General features: G+C 47.8%; 1 protein-coding gene across 1 annotated transcript; it reads right to left on the reverse strand.

Annotated features, from left to right (window-relative positions):
• Nucleotides 1-3,157: 3,157 nt before the first annotated feature.
• LOC142903633 (NALCN channel auxiliary factor 1-like) lies at nt 3,158-26,188 on the reverse strand. The gene is made up of 3 exons (XM_076049386.1): nt 24,733-26,188; nt 7,859-8,030; nt 3,158-4,863 (listed from the first exon to the last, which is right to left on the reverse strand). The coding sequence occupies exons 1-3, from the start codon at nt 25,528-25,530 to the stop codon at nt 4,526-4,528; spliced, it is 1,308 nt and encodes a 435-aa protein (XP_075905501.1). The 5' UTR covers nt 25,531-26,188; the 3' UTR covers nt 3,158-4,525.
• Nucleotides 26,189-27,850: the final 1,662 nt, after the last annotated feature.

Raw genomic sequence — 27,850 nt, forward strand, 5'->3', positions numbered from 1 at the left:
CCGCCTCGGCACTTACTTCGATGAAAGACGAAGTAATAAAAGTGCTGAACGTTTGCTACGACGTTATTGTCGTTGCAAACTCAAGTTACCTTGCTGCTTTAATGGCACACAACGTCGAACGTACGAAACTGTTGTTTGTCGTAAACAGCGTTCCACAAGTTTGATGATTATTTTCAAGTTTCAAAGAAGAAAAGTAAGTTCTTCTTCTACTTCTTCTTTTTTTTTTTTTTATTATAAAAGTTATAATTTCTTGAGTAGCACACAGGTGTATCTCCATACGATTCTTTGTAAGACCAGTAAACAAATATGGCACCAGTGATGTACATTTCAACTACACGGAAACAAAACCAAATTAAAACACTAATTCAACATTTTAGGCTTTTTGCTATGTGCATTTTGTTTTTAATAGTTTGTTCCAACAGCGAAACGGGCGAGCTAGCAAGCTAATAATTCTGAAGCTAGCTTCTCACTCAAAAATGCAAAACATCTGTAGGTATCGTGTGCGAGCCGAGAGCTATGTAAAGTAAAATATGAGGTTTGCTCAGTGCGTAAGATTTAATAACCGTATGTGGTAAGAAAACTATATTCCAAACAAATATCTATCTATCTATCGGCATACTGTTGCTGTTAGTGTTATTCGCACGTGGAAAATGAGTTTTAGTGACTAGCTATAACTAAAATTCAAATGATATTCTATTTCATGCTAATAGAATGAATCATTCCCCATTTCAGTTTATGCTTTCAAATTGCACTGATTAACTTGAGTGCTTAAAACAGTCAATGAGAGAACACAAACAAGTAATGTTTAACATAATTTATATTTATTTTCTTTTGAACAAAATGTTAATAAATGTATCTGTTTACGTCCAAAAAAGGTCATGACTTGTAGGACGCATTTTTATAAATAATTTCATCCAAGTCTTTTGTAGAAAAAAAGAAAGTAAATTAGCAAACTAAAGCATCTCTAGTATGACAATATGACAACTTTATCATAATTTTTTTCTCTATATTTGAACCCTTTTCTCAATCCAAGCATTATTATTTTTTTGTATATTTTTTCTCAAGACCTCTTTGATCTCACCTTTGTAACATCCAACTTAGTCCTACTCATCAACTCACACCACTGCTTTAGACAACAGAAAAATGCGGCAAAAATACCAAAAAACAGACAAAAACTAAGGAGGCGAACAGAAAACACAGTGAGATTCCAACAGTTGTAAAGGGGGGGGGGGGGGGGGGGGGGGGGGAGTGCAGGGGAGGTCTGGGAAGGGCGAGGGTGGCCGTTTTTGGAAATCCCACATCCTCGGAACATATTTACAACAGAAAGGACTCTGGGACCGGAGCTATTTGGTGGTTGTAAGGGGAGGACAGTTTGGGTTGGGTTCGAGTTTTGGGGGTTAAGTTTAATCTGCATAGATCCACAGGACTCAGATCATGAACAGCTAATGGTAAAAAGGGGACGGAGCACAAAGAGTGGGGCCTGTTACATCCGCTGCTGTCTTTGAGGGAATGTAGTTCCTTGTTGTCACAGTTTCGCGAGGAGTAAAAAAAACAAACAAAAAAAAACAAAAAAAAAAAAAAGGAAATGACGCGACCCATGCGTGCAAGCATGCAAAAAAGGGATGCCTGGGGGTGAAAGGGGGAGCTGAGGGTGGGGAGCGGAAGGTTTGAGCCTTACAAAGCGCTCGGTGAGATTCAAGGGAGACAGGCCTAGACCTGACTCTGATGTGACGGCCCACTCTGGTGACAAAGTGTGTGCGCGGAGCGAAATCGATGGGCGTGATGTGACGTGATGAGGCCAGGTTTAAGATTTTTGAAAGATTTTTTTTTCCAAGCTTAAGATCAATGGCGAGGTTGTTGAAATTCAGACATTCTTTCAGCCGGGGACCCGCGAGGACAAATACGCCTCGTTTAGAGGAGGTTCAGCATCCTTTTAGGTTTTTAGTGTCATCAGCTGATGCTTCAGGGTTAGTACATTTTAATACGTGTCCTATCATAGTGCATTTCCAGCTAAAAATAAAAGAAGTTGTGTTTTTAAAACGCTCCCTTAATCCCTGCGCGATCCCTCCTCGGGTCAGTGTGCACTTTGCCATGAGTGGGCAGGCTAGAAACCAAAAGCAAAAAATGAAAAATGGAAAAAAACAAAAAAACAGATGGATCAGCCCTTGAAATCTACTCTCACTTGTTGCACGCCGATGCTACCGCAGCCCTTTTCTAGTCTGTAAGAGATAGCAGCTGATCAGCTCGCCTCTGGGGATTTTGCTGATTGATTGATTGATTGATTGTTTGATTAACTGATTGACTGGCTGATCCTCGCCGCTGCTGCCGCCACCGCTGCTGCCGCCGCCTATCCAAACACGCCGAGCCAAGATGCCACAGAGGAGGATACTAACAATGGGGTTTTGTTGTGTGTGTGTGTGTGTGTGTGTGTGTGTGTGTATGTGTGTGTCATTGCCAGTATCTGCCTTGTTAGGCCTACACAGCAGAGAGGCACTCAAAGATCAGGGGCTTCATTCATCAAAACATGCAGAGAGCCACTTCTAAAACAGTTGAGCTACCTGAAATAAATTTGGTCAATTCAACCCCTCCTGCCCCCCCGATATGATCAACAAAAGCAATTTTAGCACTCGGTTCACTTGAAATGAGAAAAAAGTGGAACGCAATGTTATGTTCCTGTTTTTCACATTATTCTTCCTACTCGTTATTCATCCCTGATTGCCCCCACCCCCCCACCCCACCCCAACCCCAACCCCAACCCCCACCCCCACCGCGCTTGATTATTAAACACTTGTTTAGCAGCAAATGAGCTCCGGTGCGATGATATGCAACGATAATGTTAATCAGTGGCAGCCACTCTGCTCCTTAATTAAAGCGACTGGTGTGACACCTCCCTCCACCGCCCCTGCCATCACGCAGCGCGGCCCCGAATCACCACGCAGTCGCTGAGAGTGCACATCTTCAAAGTTTTCAGCCGTTTGAAACAAAAACAAGCAAAATGGGAAAAGCATCAGAAATCTTTCCTGGACTTTGAGTTCAAAGCACCGTGAAGCTCGAGGGGTTAAGCTGATTTATTTGAAATTTAAAAAGTCTCTTGCAACATGTTTGATAAGTGATGCCCCCGGTTGTTTTGGCGTACAAGTTATTCCCCAGTGCCCCCCCCCCCCACCCAACAAGGATTGAGGTGCGTTAGTGCAGAGAGGTCGTCCGTCTCTGAAAAGCTCGCTACAGCACCTCTGATTGAATCTGCCTCAAGGCAGAATTCCACTTCACAAAGTACCTGTGTCATTGTTCACTTCTGCTAAATAATTTACTGAGGATGAAAGGCAGAAAAACAACAGTCAATCCTGCTACGTGCAAATGGCACCACGTGGTTTAGGGCAGCGCCACCCCATGTCGGCATTAGTGCACTACAGAGGAAGCAGATGGAACATTTTCTCATAGAATTATGGAATTTGGGGGAGAGAGAAAAAAAAAAAAGCTACATGCTGGCAGGAACTGCTCTGTCGGTAACTGCAAGTGTTTTTTGTACGAGACGTAGCGGCCAACGTCTCTGCACTCGGCACCTTCACGCCTCAAGGGTGTGTGGGGACTCGGGTCTCGCCAGTCTCCTGCGACACGTCACCAAGCTGCTGCGCTCCGGACAGCCGCGCTCCTGTATGAGGTAAACTGAACGCTTCCGTCCCGTCCCTGTGATTGAGCTCAGCGTCGACTCCCGCAGACCACCCCCCCCACCACCACCCCCTGAAAAAAGCGCAAGCTGAACCGTAGCTACTAGTAGCCACCACCGCGTCTCTCCCTGCCTCCCCCCCTCCACCCCGAACTTGTCCCACAAGCGAGGAGAAAGCAAGCCGGCCGGTCTTAGTGCACTTAAGGTCCTTGTAACGTGTAGGCATGAAACTAGTCAGAAGGGGGCGTCCAAGTCGCGATTCTAGCGGGACGAAATATACGAGCAGAATGTTGGAATACAGAAGAATCACACACATTTTGTTTTCCGTTTTGTTTTTTTTTCCTCCTTCCAGGGAAATGAGACTCATGCGAACGGGGGGACGCAGCTGATATGTCAAAGAAAACATTCTGGCACCTGGACCAAAAAAAAAAACGTTGCAGCAAAAGATCTAAAGATAATGGACGAGCGAGAGCGTCTGTGTTTTTTCTTCTTCTTCTTCTTCCGTTTGGTTTTCTCCTTCCGTCCATCCAGAATGCAAAAATGTCGGGTGGGGGGCTGGGGGGAGGAAGGGAAGGGAAGGGAAGGGAGAGAGGGGACGTGATGGAAAACATTTTGCATGGAAACAATGAGCAGGTTTGATGTGGTAAGAGGTCAGTTCTTTTTAGGCGGGTGGGCGGGGCAGGGCGGGGGGCGTCCCATTCCGCTTGATGTTTTTTTCTTCGAGCCCGGCACCCTCGCCTCCCCCACTCCCAGTTTAGCGGTTGTGTCCCCAGAGCGTCTCGCTAGACGTGTCCCTGGCGGCCCCCCCCAAAAAACGTAAAAAGCCGCAAGTCATCCTCCCAACACCCCCCCGAGGGTTCACTCGTCGCTCGCGGCGCTCTCCTCCGGCGAGAAGATGGCGGCCACGCCCACCAGCGTGGCATTGTGGGAGGCGGAGATGACGATGACAGTGTGTAGGAGGGCGAGGGCCAGCAGGCAGATCTTCAGCCGCCCACCACACAGTCTGGGCGAGGTGGTGGCGGCGCCGGAGGTGGCGACCCGGTTGCCGCCGCCACCACCCCCGCCACCACCCGCCTCGGGCTCGCAGGAAGATGCAGTTCTTTTGAGTGTCCCGCCCGACGGGCTGTCCGTTCTCGAGTCCCACCGAACGTCGCAGCACTCGGCGCCGCTTTCCGATGGGTGATCTCCCAGCAGTCCTGAGGAGGAGGACATTAGAATTAGCAGCAGAATGCCTGTATTTATCCCACCTTGGGGGAATTGACATACTTTTAGCAACATACACCGTGTTGTGTTTGTACTGCAGTGAAACTTGTGACAGTCACCCATGTTCGAGAAAAACAATGAAGAATGTGTTCAAATAACAAGACGTCAGTGGAAGAATGAAAGAAAAGTAATTCTATAATGTGTAACGGTTTCATTAAGTTGCGAGTACTAAAAAAGCAAGTACTTGTGCTCTACTCGTTCTGTAAAAAAGTGGGATCGGAGCGTTCCTAAACATTAGTATTAGCTTGAACAATTAACATTAATTTACTAACTCTCATTCCGCTCAGCTCTGTCTAAATACAAATACTAATGCTACTATTATTTCTTTACTCAGCACCTTATATCCACACTTCCTGCCATTATGATTGATAGTATTATTATGGTCGTTCACTTTGCGTGACACTTGTGAGGACAATCTAACACTGGCGTGGGCAAACTACTATAATAGCATTTTTCAGTGTTTTCAGAGTCATTTCAATAAAGAGCTGAATAACGTGAGGCTTCAAAGACACTGATTTGGTTGCAACTTTGCTGTGTTAATTGACATCAAAGCAACATGTTTTCTACAGATCCCATGATGGATTCTTTTCCTCCTATGAGGTGGCTCACCAAAACACTCCAGCCATCTGCTGCTGCTCCGGTTTGTCACATTTTTTTTTTTTTTGCAGCCCCTTGTTGCCCACCAGTCAGAAAGGTTTGCCCACCTCTGTTCTAACAGCAGTGACATTTTCCAAAAGCAGCCGTTTCCATTTCCTCTGCAATTTATCACCTGGACGCAATTAGCAGGTTTCAACTCTCAGGGAGGCGTTGGCTCGCAGGGGGCCACGCTCTGCAAAATTCTGGATGAGTGGATGAGTTCAGCGACCCCATGCTGAACTCATCCACTGTTCCCAAAAAATTGCAAGTTTTTGCACGTCTACAGAAACAAAATCCCCCCACCCCCCCCCCCCCTTTTTAACAAAAGAACGAGGCTGTCCCTCCAACAGCGCAGATCAGGTCCGATGGTGGCTGGATGGCCTCCACTTGGCTCAGGTTGGCTGTTGAGATTTTGGATTGTTCGCCTCGGCACACGTGCGCTTTGCCGCGTTATCAGCGCAGCGCAGCAGCAGCAGCGTCTCCCTCCCCGTCAGCTGCACGCCAACAATTACAGCCAAAATACACATTTATTTCCTTCTTTTCTGCGGCTGATTGTGGCTCTTTGTCATACGTGTAGATTGTATTCACTATGTGTGTTTGCCCCGCTACTAGTGTGCTACCGCTGGCTGGCTCGCTAGCTCGGTGGCTGGCTGGCTGTGAAATCTGAGGAAAAGCCTGAAGCTCTGGATCAGTGGTTCTCAACTGGTGGAGTTTCAGGACCCACGATTTTCTTTCCTCATATTGCCTCGTGTTGTGTGTGCCAAATTTATTCCACAGCACAATACAAAAACGATTCCATTTGATATCATGTCTCGTACATAAATGATTTAATCTAATTGTGTGGCCTGTGTGTGTGTGTCTGTACATACACACACTGCTCAAAAATATAACAGGGAACACTAAAATAATACATCCTAGGTATCAATTAAGGAAATGTTCCAGTTGAAAATCTTATTAATCACAGAGTGGAATGTGTTGAGAACAAAATAACATAAAAATGATTAATGTAAAATTAAATTATTATCCCATGGGGGTCTGGATTTGGCATCCTACTCAAAATGAAAGTGGAAACTCAGAATACAGACTGATCCAACTTCAAAATGAGGCTCAGTAGTGTGCTTGGCCTCCTCCTGCCAGTATGACCGCCCTACAACACCTGGGAATGCTCCTGAGGAGACGGCCAATTGTCTCCTGAGGAATTCCCTCCCAGACCTGGATTCAAGCATCAGTCCAGTTCCTGGACAGTCTGTGGTGCAAAGTGGCATTGGTGTATGAAACGGGACATGATGTCCCAGATGTGCTCAATTGGATTCAGGTCTGGGGAGCGGGCAGGTCAGTCCATAGCATCAATGCCGTCATCATGCAGCGACTGCCGACACACTTCAGCCTCATGAGGCCTGGCGCTGTCATGCATCAGAAGGAACCCAGGGCCCACTGCGCCGGCATATGGTCTCACAATGGGTCTGAGGATCTCATCCTGGGACCACTAAAGGCAGTCAAGGCACCTCTGGCTAGCACAAAGAGAGCTGTGCGGCCCTCCAAAGAATTGCCTCCCCAAACCATTCCCTGACCCACCGCCAAACCGGTCATGCTGGATGATGTTGCAGACAGTGTAACGTTCTCCACGGCCTCTCCAGACTCTGTCACGTCGGTCACACGTGCTCAGTGTGAACCTGCTCTCATCTGTGAAGAGCACAGGGCGCCAATGGCGACTGTGCCAATCTTGATGTTCCCTGGCAAATGCCAATCGCGCTGCACGGTGTTGGGCTGGAAGCACAGGCCCCACTTGTGGACGTTGGACCCTCATACCCCCCTCATGGAGTCTGTTCCTGACCGTTTGAGCAGAAACATGCACATTAGTGGCAGTGCTCCTCCTGTACCTCCTTAAAGAAGGATTCACAACCAGCATTGCTTCCTAACTGGACAGGCTGATTTCACAGAAGTGTGATTACCTTGGAGTTACATTGTGTTGTTTTGGAGCTCCTTTATTTTTTGAGCAGTGTATATTTATTAACTGTCCACGAAGCCATGACCCAATCAACGCAGCTCTGCGACCCACTTTTGGGTCACGGACCACGAGTTGAGAAACACTGGCGTAGGCGTCCTTGCCTGGCAGCTTGGCAGTGCTCACAAAGCACCACTAGGTGTCACCAGAAAGCCCCTCACCTGCAGAGGGCTCTTCTCGGAGGAGCGCCAGCGAGTGAAGAAAGGAAACGCGCGCGCACAACGTCTCGCATGATTCAACGTCACAAACAGGAAGTGAGCGTGGCACGACGCGGCGGCACGACTGACCTGTGCAGATGAAGCTGGGGCTGCCGCCGTGGATCAGGTCGTCGTTGTCGGGCAGGATGAAGGGGCAGCTCTGCTGGACCTCCAGGCAGTACTGGTGGCACGGCACCTTCTGCTTGCAGGAGCGCCAGGCGGTGGGGAAAAACTGAGCGCACAGCCAGGGCTTGTAGGCCATCTGAGGAAGAAGAGGAGGAGGAGGCGGAGGGTTTAAGTGGAGTTGATGATCTGTGCAATGTCTCAGCAGGAGTTTTACGAGCAGAGCCATTTGGTAATGCAGCAGCCAGTGCGAAGAGGTCATTCATCCTCCCAGCATCCCAAACATCTGGCTGCCTTCTGCGCTTGCCACAAATCTTGCCCATGTGCAACCTGGATGTATTTTTTAAAATATCCAGGAGCACCCAGCACCCAGCACCCAGCACCCAGCACCACCCACAGGGTTTTTTTTTTTTGTTTTGTTTTACAGATTTTGGACCCAAGAAGCACAGAAAACAACACATGCGAGCAAAGACTTTTATCACTCCGGTGGCGTTAAAACCTCCTGCTGGCTGGGGAGGGTTCAAATGTTCAAATGTCGCGGGAAACGGGACAAACAGCCTTCAAGAGCCGCTTTGCCTTTAAAAGGGGCAGCGCGACTCTCTGTCTATAAAAAGAACCACAGGCAAAAATTAGACACTCGCTGACATGAGCTAAAACGAGATCTGATACGCTCCGAACCGGTGGTTAAAAAAAAACAAAAAAAAAAACCTGAGGGAAATAGTCAATTAAATCAGTTGGGATTCAATTTTTAGCAAACTTTCCCTGAGGAAAAGGGTCTCTGGAAGGCTGTCACCCTCTCCCCACCACCCCCCAGGAATCAGATGGGGAGGGGGGGGGTCTGATTTGTTTCCTGTTTAGACACACCAGAGATAACAAACACGGCGCGGGCAATTATAATAATGATGATAATGTGATTAAGGGAGGAGGGAGCGATGATGATGATGGTGATGACGGGGAAGAAGAGCAGAATGGACCCTGAGCGCTGAAAAAGCAAAGCAAACCGACGCGTTCCGCTTGCATTGAGTGCGTGTATGCACATCCATTTTCGAAACACTGTTTTTCAAACTCCGCTCGAATCCTTGCTTGGTTGATGTCGAGTCACACACAAAAAAAAAAACAGGCTGGTTCAGACTCCCGGGGGACCACCGGGGTTCATTTGGATGTCCTCCTCCAACCCACAACTGTATTCAGGCACTGGTTCTCGTCCTCAGCCACAGGAAGAGATTCATTTTCAAACGTTCTTGTTAAAAAACAGGAAATATCGACACGAGGACACAAGACGCGAGGAAGTGAGAGGCGGCCGGGGGCTTTTTGCTGGAAACGCACTCCTGAAATAAAAAGAAAAGCGCCCCCATCGCCAGGAAACACCGAGGAGAAAAAAATGGAACAAAACAAGAATGATAATGAAGCGGGAGGTTCACAGGAAATATCCAGTGTGAGGGCTAAATAGCTCATATCATAATTATTATTATTATTATTATTGTTATTATTGCCAAAAATGACATGACTTTATTTTTCTATATGGGGGTGGAGCTTGATTTCCACGATCCTCTGCACAGAGGTGGAAGTGACTCAAGGCTGAGATTAAACCCACCACCACCACCAGACTGTGATTGCATCCCCCACTTTCTCTTTTTCCTCCCTTCATCTGAGACGCTGCCCCCCCCCCCCCCCCCCCCCCACTCCCTCTTTGTCGGAAGGCGTTTCAATGCATGACGGCGGATTTTCTCCCCACCGTCTGCCGCTTAATTCGCGATGATTTCGCATAAAATCTCGACGCCAGCGGTGAGATAATCCTTCCAGGGATGCGGCCGCCGGCGCCCCGTCAAAAAGGGAGCCCGAAACAATGCGATTGCAGTCAGTCGTAGACGGGAAATCTGGGTCCTCCTGAAGATGCGTGCTGGCTAGTTGCCACGGTAACGGCTGCTTCTGCTTTTCATTACAGCTCGACGGGCCGCCGCCGCCGCTTTCTCCATTTTTCCAGGCCTCGCATCCAGCCCCCCCCCACACCAACGTCTGTCTGTCTGTCTGTCTGTCTGCGAGTGTGCTCAGCGTGAAAAAGGAAGCGCACGGGAGCAAATTGAGTTAGTCAGGAAGCAGAGCCCGGAGTCTGATTCGATCAGCCTAATGTGTGATCAGTGTGAATAGGAAGCCGGCGCTCAAAGAGCCGCTCACCGTCGCCACGCAGCTCTGGGCTGGGGCGGGGGGCGGGGGGGAGTGTGGAGTGCTGTCAGCCGACATGCCAAACAAGAACTCCACCGAGTTTTGGGTGCAAAATTCCCCCCAATAAGCATTTTTGGGAAAAAACTTTATGATACTTTTCCTCCGTTTGAAACAAACACTTGGATTAATGATCGGAAGCAGATAAGAAACCTGCAGTGCCAGCACATGTCGAATGTGTGGTTTTTTTTTTACCATCTGTGGAATCATTCATTTCTCAGCTCCTCCTTCACGTCCCCCAAACACATCACAGCAGCTTCAGACATGGTTTAAAGGATGCGCAGCACTTATAGCTCCACATCTGGGAGTTTAACAATATACTTTAATGGACGAGTGTATGATATTTGGCTTGACTTATCATTTTATATTGGTAAAAGCTTAGCATACTGCCCAAAAATACATTGATAAAAGTGTATAACTGCAGTGCAATCCCTTAAAACGGTTCACATAAATGTAACTACTCGATGTTGCTGTTTCTTCTTCAAAATCTCCAAATATTACACACTGGACCATTTAATTGGTCGAAACCAGGGAGGAAAAAAAACGTACATTTAACTTCCAGCTCCGGCCATAAGTGTCAACCTCACGTACTGTGAATCCTTGTAAACTAATGGGGACTGATGTGTGCCAGCAGGCCCACGGACACTGTGCTGGCTGACTTCCTCCCACGGCTCAGCTTGGGGCGCCGCTGATTGACCGGGCCGTCAGAACTTAGAACGGCGGCAGCGCCAACGTCTGATGGTTTCCCCGCGCGTAGCGACCGCCACCATCGGCCAGCCAGGTAAGAGCCGGGAGTCGTGACACATGAAAACCCAGCGTAATGAGCTTAATTCTGAGTCAAAACAAACAAATTTTGTTCACACCTCATCAGAGAAGCCGAGATCAACGAGGTTCCATCTGAAATGCATGTTTTAATAATATTATATAATATCCATTGTGATAATTATTAGCAATGCACCGATACCACTCACAGAGGGAGTAGAGTACGAGTACTTGCATTTCCGTACTCACCGATATTGGGTACTTGATAAGGCCATAATAACACATTATAGAATGACTTTGATTTTTTAAAAAATGTCCTGTTATTTGAACGACTGCAACATGGGCCACTGTCACAAGTTTCACTGCAGTACAAACACAAATTTAACAAAACTCTCGCATATATCCATATACAACTGGTATTGGTGTTGTGGTGTTGTGGTATGGGCATGTATTTTACAAGTACAGCACTCAACCCCAGTGTCAACCCTGACAAACCGGTATTGATATCAGCACTGATATCAGTGCATCCCTAATAATTGTAACATTCAAAGTAGAGTCGCAGAGTTCATGCATTGATGTGAAGCACATCGAGGCCGGACGAAATGAAGCCGTTGGACCATCTGAAAGTGTTTCGACCAGTCAACCGGCACATTGAACGCGACACAATTAGGCGGAGGAATGCGTCCATTCAGCACGACCCGTGTGTGTCAGAGGTGGCGGTGTGGGGCGGCGCGGCTCATAAACTCATCGACAGGTGGGACAAATGTGCCTCTGATGCCTTTCTGTTTCTGCCTCTGCCTGCTGTCATGAAGCATCAATCAGTCCAGGAGCGAAAAACATTGTCAAATCAAATAGCAGTGGCAACCCGTGTCTCACCAGGGAGCGTACGGGTGTGTGTGTGTGTGTGTGTGTGTGTGTGTGTGTGTGTGTGTGTGTGTCGCTGGCTTATTTCACAATGTACTGCTGTTTACAAGCAGCCGAGTCGCCAGGCTGTGCTACATGTGTGCAGGGGTGGGCTAGTGGGGATGTGCTAAGGTTTAACGGTGCGTGATGTGACAGATTAGCAGCCGTGAAAAGAGAAGTGGTGGTTCCTCAGAGGAGAAATAACCAGAGGTTGAGGTGGGGTTTGGGTTCTGTTGTATTTCAGGTCCGGTTTTGTCATTCCGACAGCGAAGCCACCGACATGCGAGAGGGCTTCCCCCGTTTTTTCCCATTCACACGACATTCACATCAGTGCGGGTGAGGACGGTGGGAGAGCTCGCCTGCAAGACACGAGGAAGTGAGAGGCGGCCGGGGGCTTTTTGCTGGAAACGCACTCCTGAAATAAAAAGAAAAGCGCCCCCGTCGCCAGGAAACGCCGAGGAGAAAAAAAATGGAACAAAACAAGAATGATAATGAAGCGGGAAGTTTACCCCCATAAGCAAACACATCCACTACCTCCAGGACATGGTTCTATTCATCATCAAGTTTGCGCAGATGCACAAAATGTCCCACATTAATCCTGATTTTTTTTTTTTTTTGTACAAAGGAACGTTAATGTCTTTTTCTAGAAGTCGTGCCTCGGTTTCTTCAGGCGAGCCGCGCCGTTGGCTTAATGTGGAGAGCGCCAGCAGCTAATTAAGTAGGCTGCTAAATAAGCTTGTTTTTTTTTAGCATCGCTGCGCAACTGATGCGTGCGTGGTGCGCGGCTCTGCTGTGGCCAGACCAAACTCTTGAAACAATCTGACAGTCTTTCCCTGAGAGCTTGGACAGTAACGACGAGCAGAGTCTGAAAGTTTGAAGTTCCCAGCAACGTTCCAACAACGGAATGGTCACATGATCTCAACCAGGGAGGGGTCACCAACATGGTGCCCGCAGCGTCTAAAATTCATTTTTATGCCATTCTTTTGTAATCACGCCTACATTTATGTAGATTTTAAAATGACAATATCGTAAAAGTAAAATTATTAAAAAAATATATTTTTTTTACATGAAGTTTAGGTGTGCTCTGAACTCTGATTAATAGAGATAAGGTGTTGAATATTGCCGTTATCTGTATCCAACCTTGTTAAGTCATTATAGTAATTATAGTGAAAAACTCACATGATCAGTGTCTTTCATAAAGACGAGTATCATTAACAATAATATATAACTGAGAAAACTGGTTATGTCAGAAGAGTGTGGCAAACTACTGTAGTCGCCGTTTGTTTGACTCAGGACCCATGAAGTAGCTCTCAGGTTCAAAAAGGTTGGCGACTCCTCATTGAAATTTACCCATGTACCCTCCTGATATTAGATTTACCATGTACCCCAGAGGTACAGGGACCGTAAAACATCTGCACCCCCAAAGATTCAACAATCGCAGCAAATTGCACGTGTGGGTGGATTCAAACGCAAACCCACAGTTGACCGTTGAGATGCAGAGAAAATCAACATTCTTGCGATGCCGATTAGGGACCCCGTCAATAGCATCGACTCGGCTCCCAGGAACCCCTGACCCGCTTCGCTGGAAACGGCCTGTAGAGCCGCGGCCGCACTGCGGGGGTGTCGGAAGCGCACCAAGCGGAATCTGCCCGACAGGAAAGACCAAAACGCAGCGTTCCTTTTCCGTGAAACGCGTCGGGCGGATCGTTTCTGGGAAAAAGCGTGTTCATGAATGCGTATGGAGGGTTTTGTTTTCCACCTGGTTGAGCACACGGGCGGTGGTGGCGGCGGATCGCTCGGCTTACAAAACAGGCCATAGACGCAAAAAGAAGGAAAGGAAGTCGGAATAATCCTGGCCGATTATTAGCGGGATCATTCCAGCAGGTGAAGGCTCTGCCCCTCTCTGAAGGTTTGAAGGACCTGCTATTGACTCAGTTGGGAAAACACAAACCTGATCGGACGCTGCCGAGCAGGTTCTTTGGTACGATGTGCCGAGGGAATCGGGCCGAGCTTGGCTGACAGCATCCAGGTGTGTCACTCAGCGTCCCAGAGTCAATCACGAAATTACTCTGGCAGACCTCGCACCAGAACCCCCCCTCACTCTGACGTGACGAGACGTGATGTTCCCTCTTGTTGGAACACCGTGGATCATGGATACCGTCACCCACTCCCCCACTTGTTTGGTTCGTTTGTTAGTACCCTTGACCAGTGCCACTAGTCAAAACGACTTAAAAAAAAAAAAGGATTCGTTTCCCAGCCCAAGAATTCCCCCAACAGAATCGTATTTTTCCTTACGACTCACGATGCCGGAAGAAGAAAAGTCTCTGATGCTGATATTATCAGTCTGTCGGTAGACACTGAATGGAGGAACGTTCCTTAAATGTCAATACTCGCTCCTGCAGATACAGGAGACAAATTCTATTGGGCCTCCACATTCGTTCACTCACAGTCCTGTCACTTTTCCAGCCAGGAGTTCTTTCCAGCACACGTTCACTCCCTCTCCCCCCGCCCCATCACCCCCGTCGCACGTCAAACGCCATTGTTTTTACAAGGTAAATACGGTGAAATGGCCTCTCATTAAGATGTCGGTGTCGCCGCCGATGGCAGAGATTGACTTAAAGAGCAAGCTGAGGGGGGCAGCATGGATTTATTACCCTCGCGGGGACAGTGGACGACAAAAGGTCACCGTTGTAAGCGGGGCAGATAACTGCGGTCACAACCCCCCCACCCACCCAGTCCCCCCGCTTATGTACTCTCAATCACCGACTACACGCCAACCACTGAGCTGCCAATCAGCTGTTGTCATTTAGGATCCAGTGCGTAAAATTTGGTCCGATTTATGATTTTTATATTGTGTTCATTTTGTCTTCATTGTCAGCAGCACGTCGGATGACGCTTCTCAGGAAGACTGGAGTCACAGTCGAAACTGTCAAGCAGGTAACATCTTTACATCTGTACTTATTTGTCTGAACAAAAGAAAATAAGAGTAATACCCGTAAACACATTAATAAAAGTGTATACTGTAGTACAATAAAAGTCGTTTGGGTTTCCTACCCATAGAAAGGTTCTTATTTATATAAGAACATACACAGATCAAGGGTCTTACTCTCAGTTAGCTGCCAACTTGAGGCACCATTTTCCTAAGGAAGCCTGGTGTGGACAACCCAGCCCACCTGTTAGTGTGTGTATTTAGGGTGAACACTCAAGTTCTCAAATAAACCAACGAAGAAGAAGGTTGACGAGGTATCCAGGTTTGTGTGCACATGCCACCGTAGTTCACTGGCAAACTCGGTAGAGGGAGCGCAGCAAAAACAGATTAAAAAAATGTAACCACTTGATGTCGCCGTTTCTTCTCAAAATCTCCAAATATTACACACGACACCTTCAAACTTCAATGTTTTTTTTTACGTGGTTCTGCACCAGTGACGACCAAAACCAACGCAACCAACAAGCCAGCAGGTTTTTATTTTGATCGCCTAAAAGTTTTTTTTTTTTTTCCTAACATGAAAATGCCAACCACGCTAATCATTAGCAGCAGCAGCAGCAGCACCAGCAGCAGCAGCACCAGCAGCAGCAGCACCAGCAGCAGCAGCGAGGGTCACCATGGGTGACATGGTGTTATTAGACGAGGACAAAATGGAAGTGAAAGCGCCCTGAGGGCTCCTCAGCTCAGTCCACCTACCAGCTATTCCTTCCTCCCGACACCGCGGCCTTGACATCCTCGCGTCAGGGCAAGCAACCACCACTACCATAATTTGTTTTCTTTCTCCCTCCTTAAATGCACAATCGCGCTCCAGTTGGAAAGTGGTTCAACGCGAGGAGCCGAGGGGTCGGCCCTCGACTCAGGTGGCCACTCGGAAGACCATCTTCTTCGGATCCGGAGGGAGAGGAAGGTCACGCTGGTGGGTGGGTGGGCCACTCTGATGAATTGTTCCGACCAGTGTGCGAAATACAATATTCTGAGGGGGGGGGTGTCCCCATCCTCCTGATTGTTACTCAATACTAGGGCTGGGTGATATGACCAAAATTTCATATCCCCATATAGCTCATTTTATATCCCGATACGATATACATCACGATATAGCACATTTTTGTCATTGTCTAAATTGCATAATTGACAATTTGCACTTGATCGCAATGGATGCTGTAGGAGAAGAATAATGTTGTGGGAGAGACAAAAAAAGAGTTAAAAAAACACCCTAAATATGTTTTAGGTTGTTTTTTTTACATTATATAAATATATTTTGGTTTATATTAAACATATTTACTACAGTCTACCCAATATTATTTTTTATGAGCATAGTATTGTTTTATATGATTGACATTTTCTGGAATTTTGTCTAAAAGAGGCTCTGTTGTGTTTCAATGCGCAGTATCGTTGGCTCGTCAACTAGTGAAGAGGTTTGGCTAGTCAGAGCCTCACAGCTGCTTTTACGGGTGTCACATGTCTTTAGCTTTTAGCTTTAACCACCTTATTTAGGATTGTTGTTGGACTATAAGTTCTTGGAACAAAGAGTGAAGAAGTGACTGAGGCTGTGTGAGTCAAATGCAGTGATTTATTTTAGTGTGCAGCTCGACTCTCGAGTCTGTGACCGCCTTTGACTACTTTGGGTCGGGGCAGGGGCTCGTGGCAGCACCCACTGCTCGCTGACAACAGGAACTGCAGAGGAACAATACGTGCTTTCATGTCGGTCTCCAAAATACCAGAAAAGTCTCTCATAACGCCAGGAAAAGTCGCTAGATTTGTCGCTCGTCGCTTTTGACAAAACAAAAGTCGCCATGAGGAGTTGGAAAGTCGCCAGATTTAGCAAGAAAGTCGCCAAGTTGGCAACACTGCTCCATGGTGGTTTATGTTTGAACAGCGTGCCCTGGCTTGCCGTATGGCGTGTCGGTGACGTAAAATCCTGCCGCAAAGTGTGTTTTGCTTTGTCTTGGGATGGATGGATGGCAGAAATTTTTGACGCTCACCACCCTGAATTTCACCTTAATGCACGTTTGACTTCCCGGTGGGCCAAAAGAGGGCTTCCCTAAGTTTGATCAGCGAGGAAACGCTAGGAAACAATAGTTTGTCAATACCTCCCTCTTACACCTAAAACCACACAGTTGGCGGAGACAAAGAGTGTAGCTGCTGCCGGAACAACTCCCTCGTGTTAAAAACCTGCTGACATCGCTGCAGACGATTTGATTTCCTGATTGCCTTTGCTGCATTAAACACAGTGAGACTGTAGGTGGAGCTAAAGGGCAATTAAATGTACCTGTGAGTATGAAACAGCAGCAGTGCCTCCATATCGACACAAACATCATCCTCAATCATCCTAATGGGCCAGATGGGGCTTAACTCAGATCCAAACTTCACCTTTTACCCAGTCAAGTGTTTTTGGTGCAGACCTGTATTTTTTTTTTTTTTTTGTAGGTGAAGGGAGGGATTTTAAAATGGGGGGGGGGCACATGAAGGGAGATTGGGGGGGGGTTGCAAGGACGAAAAATAATCCCATCAGTGTGGCGGCGCGTGCTGTGTTGGAGAAAAACTGTTTTTTTTTTTTTTTTTTTTTAATGAATATTTAGAACATACAAATTTGACCTATTTGAACAATGACCTATTATAATATACCGGTAACATTGAAAGGAAATTTGAGGAAGCAAAATTGATGAAACACAGAAAATAAAAGAAATGACAGACTCGAAAAGGAGTCAGAAGAAGCGTTGCTTGTAAGACACGCTTTGTGTTGAGCCTTTATCGTCTGCCGCGTTCACTCCCTCTTTTTAAAAGGAATATATGCATAAATGAAGGACTCGCAAGTGCAACAGCAACAGTTTGCACCTTGCAATTAAAACGCAGCACGTGTCCGCTTGGATATGCATTCAGGCTTACATCTGTTGTTTGAAAAAAAGAAAAAAAAGAAAAGAAAAAAAAGAACAATAATCCATCCACATGCCTATGCAGACGACAGGACTGTTAAACTAATTGATGTCATGTCCATAAATTAATGGAGGTATTAGTCTGACCTTTAGGTGTTGGACAGTTACACATCCTGCTTACATCTTTGTTTTCTCACAATTGTGGCTCCAAAGTGATGACAGTTTTTAGTATGATTAAACACCGCACAGCCCGTTATAGCATCAGCAGGCCTGACAACCCAATGTTATGCCATTTAATGTGCAATAGCAACGTGAAGAGTTGGGGGAATTGCACCGTTTTTAACGGCCTGGAAACGACTTGTGGTAAAATGGGCAGCCGGCCGCCTTCAGAAAATGTGGAAGGTTCCAGCAAAGGCTCACAAGGAAGCTCACGCACAGCATTTAGAATTCGCATGGCTCTTTTTTATTTTCAGACTCCTGATTTAAATTTCAATAATGGTTAAAAAATAAAATAACAATCAAACAATAAACCAATTAAGTCATAATAATATCCTTCAATGAACGTCCGGGCGTGATGGATGCGCCAAAGTACCAGCATAGTATTCTGGGATTTGTAGTAATAGCGCTACATGTACTGTAGCAGTGATTGTGTATTGGCCTCGCGGGCTAAATATATGATGACGCCGTGGGCCAAATTTGGCCAGTGGACCAGAGTTTGACACCTATGATCTAAAGGCTCGTCATTTCTGGGCGGAGAGACCAGGCGGCTTTAATTGCAGAGCCCCCGCCATCGATAATGTTCCAGCGCGGAGGTGAAGTGACCGAACGTGTCGCCTCTAACTGGGGAATCGCAGAGACTAAGTGAGGTCGTCCTTCCATCAGTGTGTGTGTGTGTGTGTGTGTGTGTGTGTGTGTGTGTGTGTGTGCGTGTGTGACCTCCGTTAACCCCCCTTCTGCCCGATTCGTCCCCTCCCACAGTTCAATCTGCTCGAGAGAGAGAAAAAAAAAACAATATGGAAAAAGCGCTGCCGTAATATGACCTTAAATATTGGACCGAGTGGGTTGGATAACTGAACTGAACTGAAATGTTTGATTCTGCAGTGTTCCTTTAATTTTCTGTTGTCGCATGCCTTCGTAGGCCTCGCAATTTTTTCGCGCCGCTCACATTTCATGTCAAAACTGAAAAGCAGACCTTCTTCTTATACATGTCTTTGCCATTGTGTTAAAAGTTGTTTTTTTTTTTTTTAGAAAATAACGTCCCTGATTTTTTTTGTATTTGGTTCAGTTTTGTTGAAAGAAGAAAAAAATATTGTGAGTGGCAAAAAAAAAACTTGACTTGTATTGTTTGAACGCAAACACTGTATTTTACTGCCCTCTCTAAATGAAAAATGGGAAAGAAAGCACTGCCGTGCAATGCAGCAGCAGCAGCAGCAGCAGCAGCAGCAGCAGCAGCAGCAGCAGCAGCACTTCCCCTCTGTCTCTCTCTCCACCTCTGCTTCCTTCCTTCCTGCCTTGTTAGCATGCAGCTCAGGCATCTGCCCATTCATAAAAAGTACCCGCTGCGATCCGGAGCGGGAGGTGGGATGAGGCAGGGGGAGGGGGCTCTCTGCGATGGGTGGGTGGGTGGGGGGGGCGGGGGGGGGACACACACATACCCCCTCTCCAAGGTCAGCATCTGCAGCCCACGGCAGGGAGGAGGCACGGCGGTGCACGTTCCACGCCAGCGCCTCTGAGAACAGTGCAGCGGGGGGAAGGAAGATGGAGAGAAAAAAATCTAGAAAAATCAATGTGATTTTGCGACTGAGGGGGAGTAGAAGCTTCGCTGGAGCCGGTTCCTTTGAGGGAAAAGAAGGGCGACCTCGGCCACCTCCCTTCTCCGTTTCTAGTGGGTCGTGACCCAAAAGCAGCCCGCAGATCTGTTCTGATTGGGTCGCAGCACACAATTCAATTCAATCATTTATTTACTAGACGCGATAGAAAGTGGGCGAGCGTTTTTGTTTTTGAGGAATAAATTTGAGTGCTGTGGAATGAATTTGGGTCGCAACTTGATGATCAGGATACAGATGTGGGTTTCCTGAGACTCCACCTTGAGAATCTCTGCCCCTTTGTCCGGGCGGGGGGGGGGGGGGGGCAAACTGTTTGACTGGTGGGGCCACAGTGGGTTGTAAAATGTGCCAGAGGGGGGGTAGCGGAGCAGCAGCAGATGGATGGAGTGTTTTGGTGAGCCAGCTCATAGGAGGAATAAATATATCATGGGATATGAAGAAAACATGTTGCTTTGATGTCCATTGAAAAAAGTTGTGTAAAAGTGTTAAAACCAAATCAGTGCCCCACGGTGTTTCGCTCTTTATTGAAATGAATCTGAGAACACTAAAAACATGGAAATACAGCTATTTTTGACTTTGTGATTATTAATATAATTTCTTCAAGTTGGGCGGGCCTGATTAAAAAGCTTAACGGGCCGCATATGGCCCCCGGGCCGCAGTTTGCACATGTCTGTCCTTTGATGCTACATGGGCATCTGGCATTTTGGTGGTTGTGGATGTCGTGTTGGAACGTCGACGCCGTCGCCTTTTCCCTCTACCAGCTCGCAATTCTTCACAATCCGAGGTTTTCCTTTGCGAGCAAAGGGAAGCTGGAGCACGGCTCGGTCTGCATTCACGCGATTTAACGTGGAGGAGCGGCGGTGACCTTGTGACGCATCACTTTGTGTTTGTCGGGCGATGACAAACAGTAAGCGGGCTAACGATGTGATGTCTTCATCCGACTTAGTTGTTGCCCTATTTGGGGTCGGGCGTGTCTTGGATCAGATCAATAGGGATCCCAAACCCAACCCCCCCCCCCCCCCACTGGATCAATGTAGATGTGCCGGATGTGAGGATCTGAAAGAGGGAGCACGCGGCGAACGCTGTCCTCCTTTTTCCCCGCTCGCGCACAACGCCAGCTCAGATTAGACACTCAGTCGGACCTGGAGGGTGGGGATGAACTCGGGGTGGGTGGTGGGGGGTGGGGTTGGGATGGGGATGAAGTCGGGTGGGACGGATTTACACCCAGGCGCAGGCCGAAGCTGAGAATGTGTTTTGGCAAACAAGCTTTGCTTTTCTTTCTTTCTTGCTGCGTCGTAGTAAACACGGGGGAAGTGGGAGTGGTGGGGCGACAGGATTAGAGGAAGAGGAGGGTCACAGAGGGGTCAGAACCAGTCCACAACAGCATGGATATGTCAATGTTATTGTCATTGAAAGTTTGCTGTGGGACTTTTAAAGATCCAGTGTGAAATATTTGGCTTGATTTATGATTTTTTTTTATCTGTAAAAGCTTAACACACTGCCCATAAATACATTCATAAAAGTGCACTGTAAACTTGGAGTCCACTGAAAGTAACTCGTGCTTCCTACCCTCAGAAAGGTTCTCATAAGAATAGACATAAAGCAATTAGGGTCTTGCTCCGAGCTTCCTGACTGTAAACACAGGGCTTCCTTTAAAATTTTACACTCTAAGGTTCAATATCTGCAAAAAACAACAACAAAAAAAAGACTCACTGCATCAGTTCCCCTTCACCACTACTGAAACCCCCGACAGTGACTTCCAGACGGCGGATTGTGAAACTAGCAGGTGAGCACCTAAACCTGGGCTGATTACTAAAACATGCCCAGAGAAGGACAGAGAATGACAGAGTTCAGAGCCAGACACAGCATGGAGCCCAAGCAGGTGCTGACTCTGAGCTCTCTGTCTGTCAAACGGGCAAATCAGTGGCAATTAGTGGGAGTGGAAGCAGGCGGTAAACACGTGGAGACTCCCTCCTCGTTCTGCTCTGCCTGTTCGGAGGTGTCTTCCTCTTTCTCCACATGGGGATGTGTTTTACTCTGCCTTGGAAAAGTCCTACAGCGGCCAACAGGAATCAGCGGTCGGTCAAAGTGAACAAAATTGGGCGATTCACCCGCACGTAGGAAAGTTGACTTCACCATCACGAGCGAATCAGAATCGCGGGCCGACTCCTCTTCCTCTTTCAAAGGGACGAGTTTTGCTCATCAGTTTATGACGCTCGTCTGTTTTTCACGGTCGTTTTTAAAAGATGCGAACGAGAGACAAGACTCGTCCAGTGTGCGAAATACAGGAGGGCCCGGTTGGGTCGGAACCCCAAGATTTACCCATGAGACCCCCTGAAATCCTCAAAGCAAAATTTAAGGGGTTATTATATTTTTTCAAAAAGCTAAATACATATGTATATATATATATATATATATATATATATATATATATATATGTATGTATATACACATATATATACATATACAATACATACATATAAAATATATAATTTGCACCAAAAAAAGCGATTCGGACGGCGAAAAAGCTGTGGCGCTGGAATTTCTGCGCCCAGCCACGTCATGCTCAATGGACGGACCTGGTGAAAAATTCCCTCCGCGGCAGCGTCTTCATCCTCCGCTCGATTGTGCACCTCTGAGAAACCACCGCCGATCACACGCTTCTCCCACTGGAAGGTTCCAACAGAGCAACGAGTTTGGCAGGAAGTTCAAATCCTCAGCCAGATGGCTAAATATTCAGTTTTCGTTGAGGGGTTTTCATGATTGTTATGATCATTTTTCTCTTTCCAAATAATGAGCTCTGGGATCAGAAAACATCCAGAAGTGAAAAAACGTGCACGGCATCAGCGAGTGCCGCTGCCCACCCCAGGAGTGACTGACTGAACCCGAGGCTGAATGAATCGCTGCTTCCTAAATCCAGCCAGTCCCTGGTTTTTAATGGTCTTACCGCCTCCCCAACGCCCCGAGTTTCCAAGTTTCCACGTCGAGACAAAGTCAACAACAGCGACAGCGACGTGCAATCTGACAGCTTTGAAATAAAAAAAAAAAACTCTTTTTGGGGCCCATTCTGGGGCCGCCGTGTGATGTTTCACCTCGGGCTACGGGAATCAAAGCGCCACCTGTGGGCCATCCCCGTGTCAAACGCGCTTGTTTTGAAATGTCACCGATCCCCCTGCTAGCTTTGAATCACCGAAACGCCTGGACAAAAACAAACAAAGCGGAATACGCGGGAGGTCCTCAGAGGCGGCCAATCAGGGAAGTGCAACTTCCCGGGTTTAGGAGGAGGAGGTCGCAAGGTCCTTAAACGAGAGGATGTCCAACAAGTCGGACGGACTACAAAGCTGAGAGATAAATAAGATCAGTGGGTTTTTTTTTTCAACTTTTATTGAGCCACAGCACATTTTTTACGTTGAAAAAAAAATCCCATGGCACACCACCAACCAAAAATATTAAAAGAAAATGACTTTTTCTAGCGCAATAATAACAAAATAGTCCGGGGGTTGTCAAACTGTTTGACTGGTGGATCACCACGCGCTGTAAACTGTGACAGAGGTGCTGGAGCAGCTGCAGATGGATGGAGTGTTTTGGTGAGCCACCTCATAGGAGGAAAAAATATATTATGGGATGTGTAGAAAGCATGTTGCTTTAATGTCAATTGAAAATGAACCAAAGCAAAGTTGCAACCAAATCAGTGTCTTTGAAGCCCCACGGTGTTTAGCTCTTTATTGAAAAGACTCGTGGAGGAAATACGGCTATTTTGTGACTGACTGACTGACTGACTGACTATTAATATCATCTTAAAGTTCAGTGGGCAGGATTCAAAAGCTTAAAGTACATTTTTCACAGCTCACCTGACATGTCATTGAAAAACACTGAATTGTATGAACTTTCTTTCCCTAAATCTTTTCCCCAGGGATGCTAAAGTTTTGTTGCGGCAGGAGGAGCTACACCTAGTAGTTTTCGTTTGGTTTCGGTGCGTGGTTGTTTTTAAAGTGATGGGGGTGAACGGATGAGACGAGCCGTAAAAATATCAAGCCCCCAAGGTCACGCCTCTTCGTGGCGTTCCAACATTTTACCCCCCAGTACTGCCAGTATGGGTGCAAAAAACCTCAGTCTGACAAAAATGAAATATTCAACAACAACAAAATAACCCTTTGCTTTAAAACTCCACCCCGGGGGTTGAAGAAGGCGGCACTGAAGGTACTTTGCTGTTTGCAGTTTCATGGAGACAAAGACGAATCAAATGAATCAAAATCAGCCCTGATCTTTTATTGAAAGGTTCAGGATGCAGATGGAGCTAAAGCCAGGCCTTGATAAAGAATCGCCTCCCCGAAGGTCCCATGCTTTAGCGGCCCCCCCCCACACCCCCCACCCCTTTTTTTCTTTTCTTTCCCCCCGCTGAATGGAGGCCTTCTGGGATTGGCCGGTGGCTTCTGTGAATGGAGGCAGTGGTGCCATTCAGCACCACGGACAGCTCCTGGTTACCCGGACACGAGTGAGCAGCCCTCGCCACTCCTGAGTCACAAGTGGGTAAACAAATGAAAAGCTGATAGATAGTCAGCGGGCTGTTACGCTCTCTTATGAATTTCATTATTTTTTATTTTAAATGAGCAAATTTGACAAGGCTTCCTGGCTGCTGTTAAACAATTCCTTAACATGGAACGACATGGAGAGAAAATTGAAGGAAGCGAAATGAATAAAAAAAAAAATAAAAAAAACACACGAAAGAAAACAAGCGGCCTGTTTGAGAAATTAGTGAGAAGAAGCATAGTGTGTGCATAGCGAGCGGGCGGCTACGCTGAGCACCTGGCGGGGGGGAGGGGAGGGGGCACTGCGCGCACCTACTGCCATGGTGCCCCCCCCCCACCTCATAACAGCAAATCGAGCACCAGGACAGAGCTTCACACTGTTGTCCCCCCGTCCTCAATGTCACAGAGCAGAGTGGGGGGAGGGGGTGGGTGGGTAGTGATGAGCTTCACTGGCATCTCCACTGCTCCTCGATCTCGAGTGGGGGTGGGGTGGAGGTGTGTGTGTGTTGGGGGGGGGGGGTAAAAAAACCCACAATGAAGAGCAGATCAATGGACCCCTGGAAGCCGGGAGTCTCCTTGAATCTGTCATCCGTCTCCATGGCGACAGGAGGAGGAGGAGGAGGAGGAGGACCGATACTGGCATCTATCTGGGCCCAAATCAACAGATGGCCACCGCATCACCCCCCAAATCCCTTCCAAAACAAACCCCCCTCCCACCACCACCTCATCTCAGCATCCTTACCTTGCACTGCTCCATGCACGTCCTCACCGAATAAGGGCCCGGCTCGTACTTCTGCGTGAGCAGCTCAAAGTCCTCGTACTTCTCCTGGGCGTGCTGGTCGTAGCGCTGGTACGCCTGCACGCAGTCGCTGCAGCGGGCGGCGTCGCCCAGCGCCTCCGGGCTGCAGTTGAAGTAGTCCGGACTGGCCGAGCCGTAGAACAAATCCAGCAGGGAGTAGGAGTTACAAAAGGGGAGGTACAAATCGCTCATGTTCACAGCCCCGCCGCGCGTCCTGTCGGGGCCCTCGCACAGGTGCTCGTCATCCACGACGGCAAAGCAACTCCTGGAGGAGGAGGTGGAGGAGGAGGAAGAGGAGGTGGCGTCCCCCCGGCGGCAGGCGGCCAGGCGCCACAGGTGCCGGGTGGTGGAGTTGCCCACGAAGACGGCGTCCGGGTGGCCCAGGCCGGCGAGGGTGGCGCCGTGGGGCGAGAGCAGCAGGTCGGAGGAGGCCAGGTGGACCAGGGTGGCGGCCAGCTTGGCCTCGGCGCAGGAGCACAGGTGCTCAGAGAGGAGGACGGCGAGGAAGAGGAGGGATGCCAAGGACAGTCGCCATCGCTGCGCCCGCTGCTGCTGCTGCTGCTGCTGCTGCTGCTGCTGCTGCTTCTCCCAGTCGCTCAACGGCTTCTGGTGGTGGTGGTGGTGGTGGTGGTGACGGTGAAGGTGGTGGTGGTTCTGGTGCTGCGCGGGCTCTACTAGCCAGATCTGGTAGCCGTCGTCGTCATCGTCTTGCAGCCGACACGTCCCGGCGCCCCTGGTCATATTTCGGGAGCGGGCCGACTCCACCGCGGGGGCTCCTCTGCCGCAACACTCATTGACGCGGGCTCCGCACCGCGCTGCGCTCCCCTGGAGGTGTGCTGTCGGGTGGTGGTGCCGCTGCTGGAGGTTGGTGGTGGTGGTGGTGGTGTTGGTGGTCCCGGCTCGCCTCGGCGATCAGCGGCGATTCCCATCCAAGGGAATGCGGGCCGGCAGGCGAATCACACGTAGGCGACCGCGGGCCGCATCCTCCATCTCCATGGCTGACCGAGCGGTGAAGCCGCCGCCGTCTGCCCTCTGCGTAGCCCCCGGACTCCGTCTTCTTCTCCTTCCTCCTCCCCCCCTACAATAATATTTATTTATTTATCCCCAGAAACACTCACCGACGCCTCCTACGTTTCCCCCGGCCTCGGTCGTGCAGGGACAAGGGCGCCAGCGTCTCCCAACATGGCGAAGCGTTTTAAACGCCTTGCTGTCGGCAGGATGCGGCCTGCACAAACCTGTCAGCGGACCCCCCCCCCCCCTCTGTGGGGGTTTGCTTTTTTTCTCCCTTCCGTCCGTCCTTCCTTCCTTCCTTCCCCCCCACCCCCCCTTTTTTCTCAAGCCCTCGCCGTCTTCATCTCGCTGCCGTTGTCAAGTTGCCGCCGCCATGTTCGCTCGGGAGACGGTGTGTTTGCCAGGAAGCCGCGTCAACGTCGGAGGCAAAACGTCGCGTTGCTTCCGGCTGCGCCCTTCAAAGTAAACGTCGTCTGCCTGTCGTCTGCGTCAAAGATCAACCGCTCTCTCCCCCCTCCCCACACCCAAAATCATTTATACCTTTAAAAATGATTAGACAACATGATATTTTTTTAAAAATATATAGTTTATGTGGTCTATGTCTTTTTGTTTATTCACAGTCTCCCACATCTAAGCTTCTTGTTTGTTGGGGTTGTTTGGGATGTCGTATACACAGCCATCAGTGGTATTGTGGTACCCGGAGAACTAGGTGTACTCTTCATCAGGCGTGGACAAACTACGACCCGGGGGCCATGCGCAGCCTGCTAAGCTTTTTAATCCGGCCATTCGAACTTTAAGGAATTATATTGATAGTCAGTCAATCAGTCAGAAAATAGCTGTATTTCATCCATTTTCAGTGTTTTTTAAGAGTCATTTCAATAAAGACCTAAATACCGTGGGACTTCAAAGACAATGATTTTGTTGCAACTTTGGTTTGGTTCATTTTGACTTGATAATAAAGCACATATTTTCAACATATCCTATGATCAATTTTTTGCCTCCAATGAGGTGGGTCACCAAAACACTCCATCCATCTGCTGCTGCTCCAGCCTCAGTCAACAGCCCAACCCTGGTCTATATGGTCGATGTCTTTTTATTTATTTACAGTCTCCCACATCTAAGCTGTTTCTGTGTGGTGGTTTCACATACACAACCTTCATTGGTGTAGTGGTTATACTGTTGATTCATGGCCCCCTTTTTGAGCAACCCATTCAGCAAAGGATAAATGTCCTGATGCGCATCAGGGATTGAGAATTGGATGTACCTAATGCTGCCTGAAAAATAATATACTCTGTATACCCGCATATACCCAGCACCACAGCCTGCTCATAATCAATAAAATTGTTGAATCGATTTAAAGACTATATTTTGAAGAAAAATAAATCTCTGGATGATCTAAAATCACAATCATAAAGATGAGTTCAATTAAGGTGACATCAGAATTGGTCGAGTTGGTTATTATTAAAATAACTAAGTAGCACATTCCTGTATTATTAACTATTGGTATATATGAATATTTTGGGCATTAAGAAAACATTTTCATGCTTTCATTTTATGTGAACTGAAACAGATCATACGTCATTGAGTGCTGAATTTTATTTTGATAGACCAACTATCCCACATCCGGCCATTGTGCAGTCTAATTTTGCAAACTTGACAACAAGTCCCCCCTCCACCTCCAGTCTCTGACGTTATGCGCGCGCCGCAGTTACCGCATCCTTGGAGCCAGAGGAGCGTCAAGTGCGCAGGAGTAAGCAGGAATTTTATCCAAACCCGTAACTTCATATTTTTAGCGTTGTCAAACTAGAAAATCTCTCAATTTCAGGCACATTGACAAAGTGTTTTTTTTTTTTTTTTTTTAAATGTACGGACTGGGAAGCAAAAATTAAATTAAATTAAATAATAGAATGCACCTGTGCAGACAGTGCACAAAGGGAAAACACGTGCTGGATGTAAAAGGAGCATTTCTGCTTTGTGTTTTATTCTGAAAAAAATTCTCCCACTTTAACACTGTGTATTACAATTTGTTAGCTTGACACTCTAGGCTGCT

Source organism: Nelusetta ayraudi, unplaced genomic scaffold, assembly GCF_046127955.1.
Source record: "Nelusetta ayraudi isolate G7.1 ecotype Tasmania unplaced genomic scaffold, CSIRO-AGI_Nayr_v1 ptg000114l, whole genome shotgun sequence".
Taxonomy (NCBI): Eukaryota; Metazoa; Chordata; class Actinopteri; order Tetraodontiformes; family Monacanthidae; genus Nelusetta; species Nelusetta ayraudi.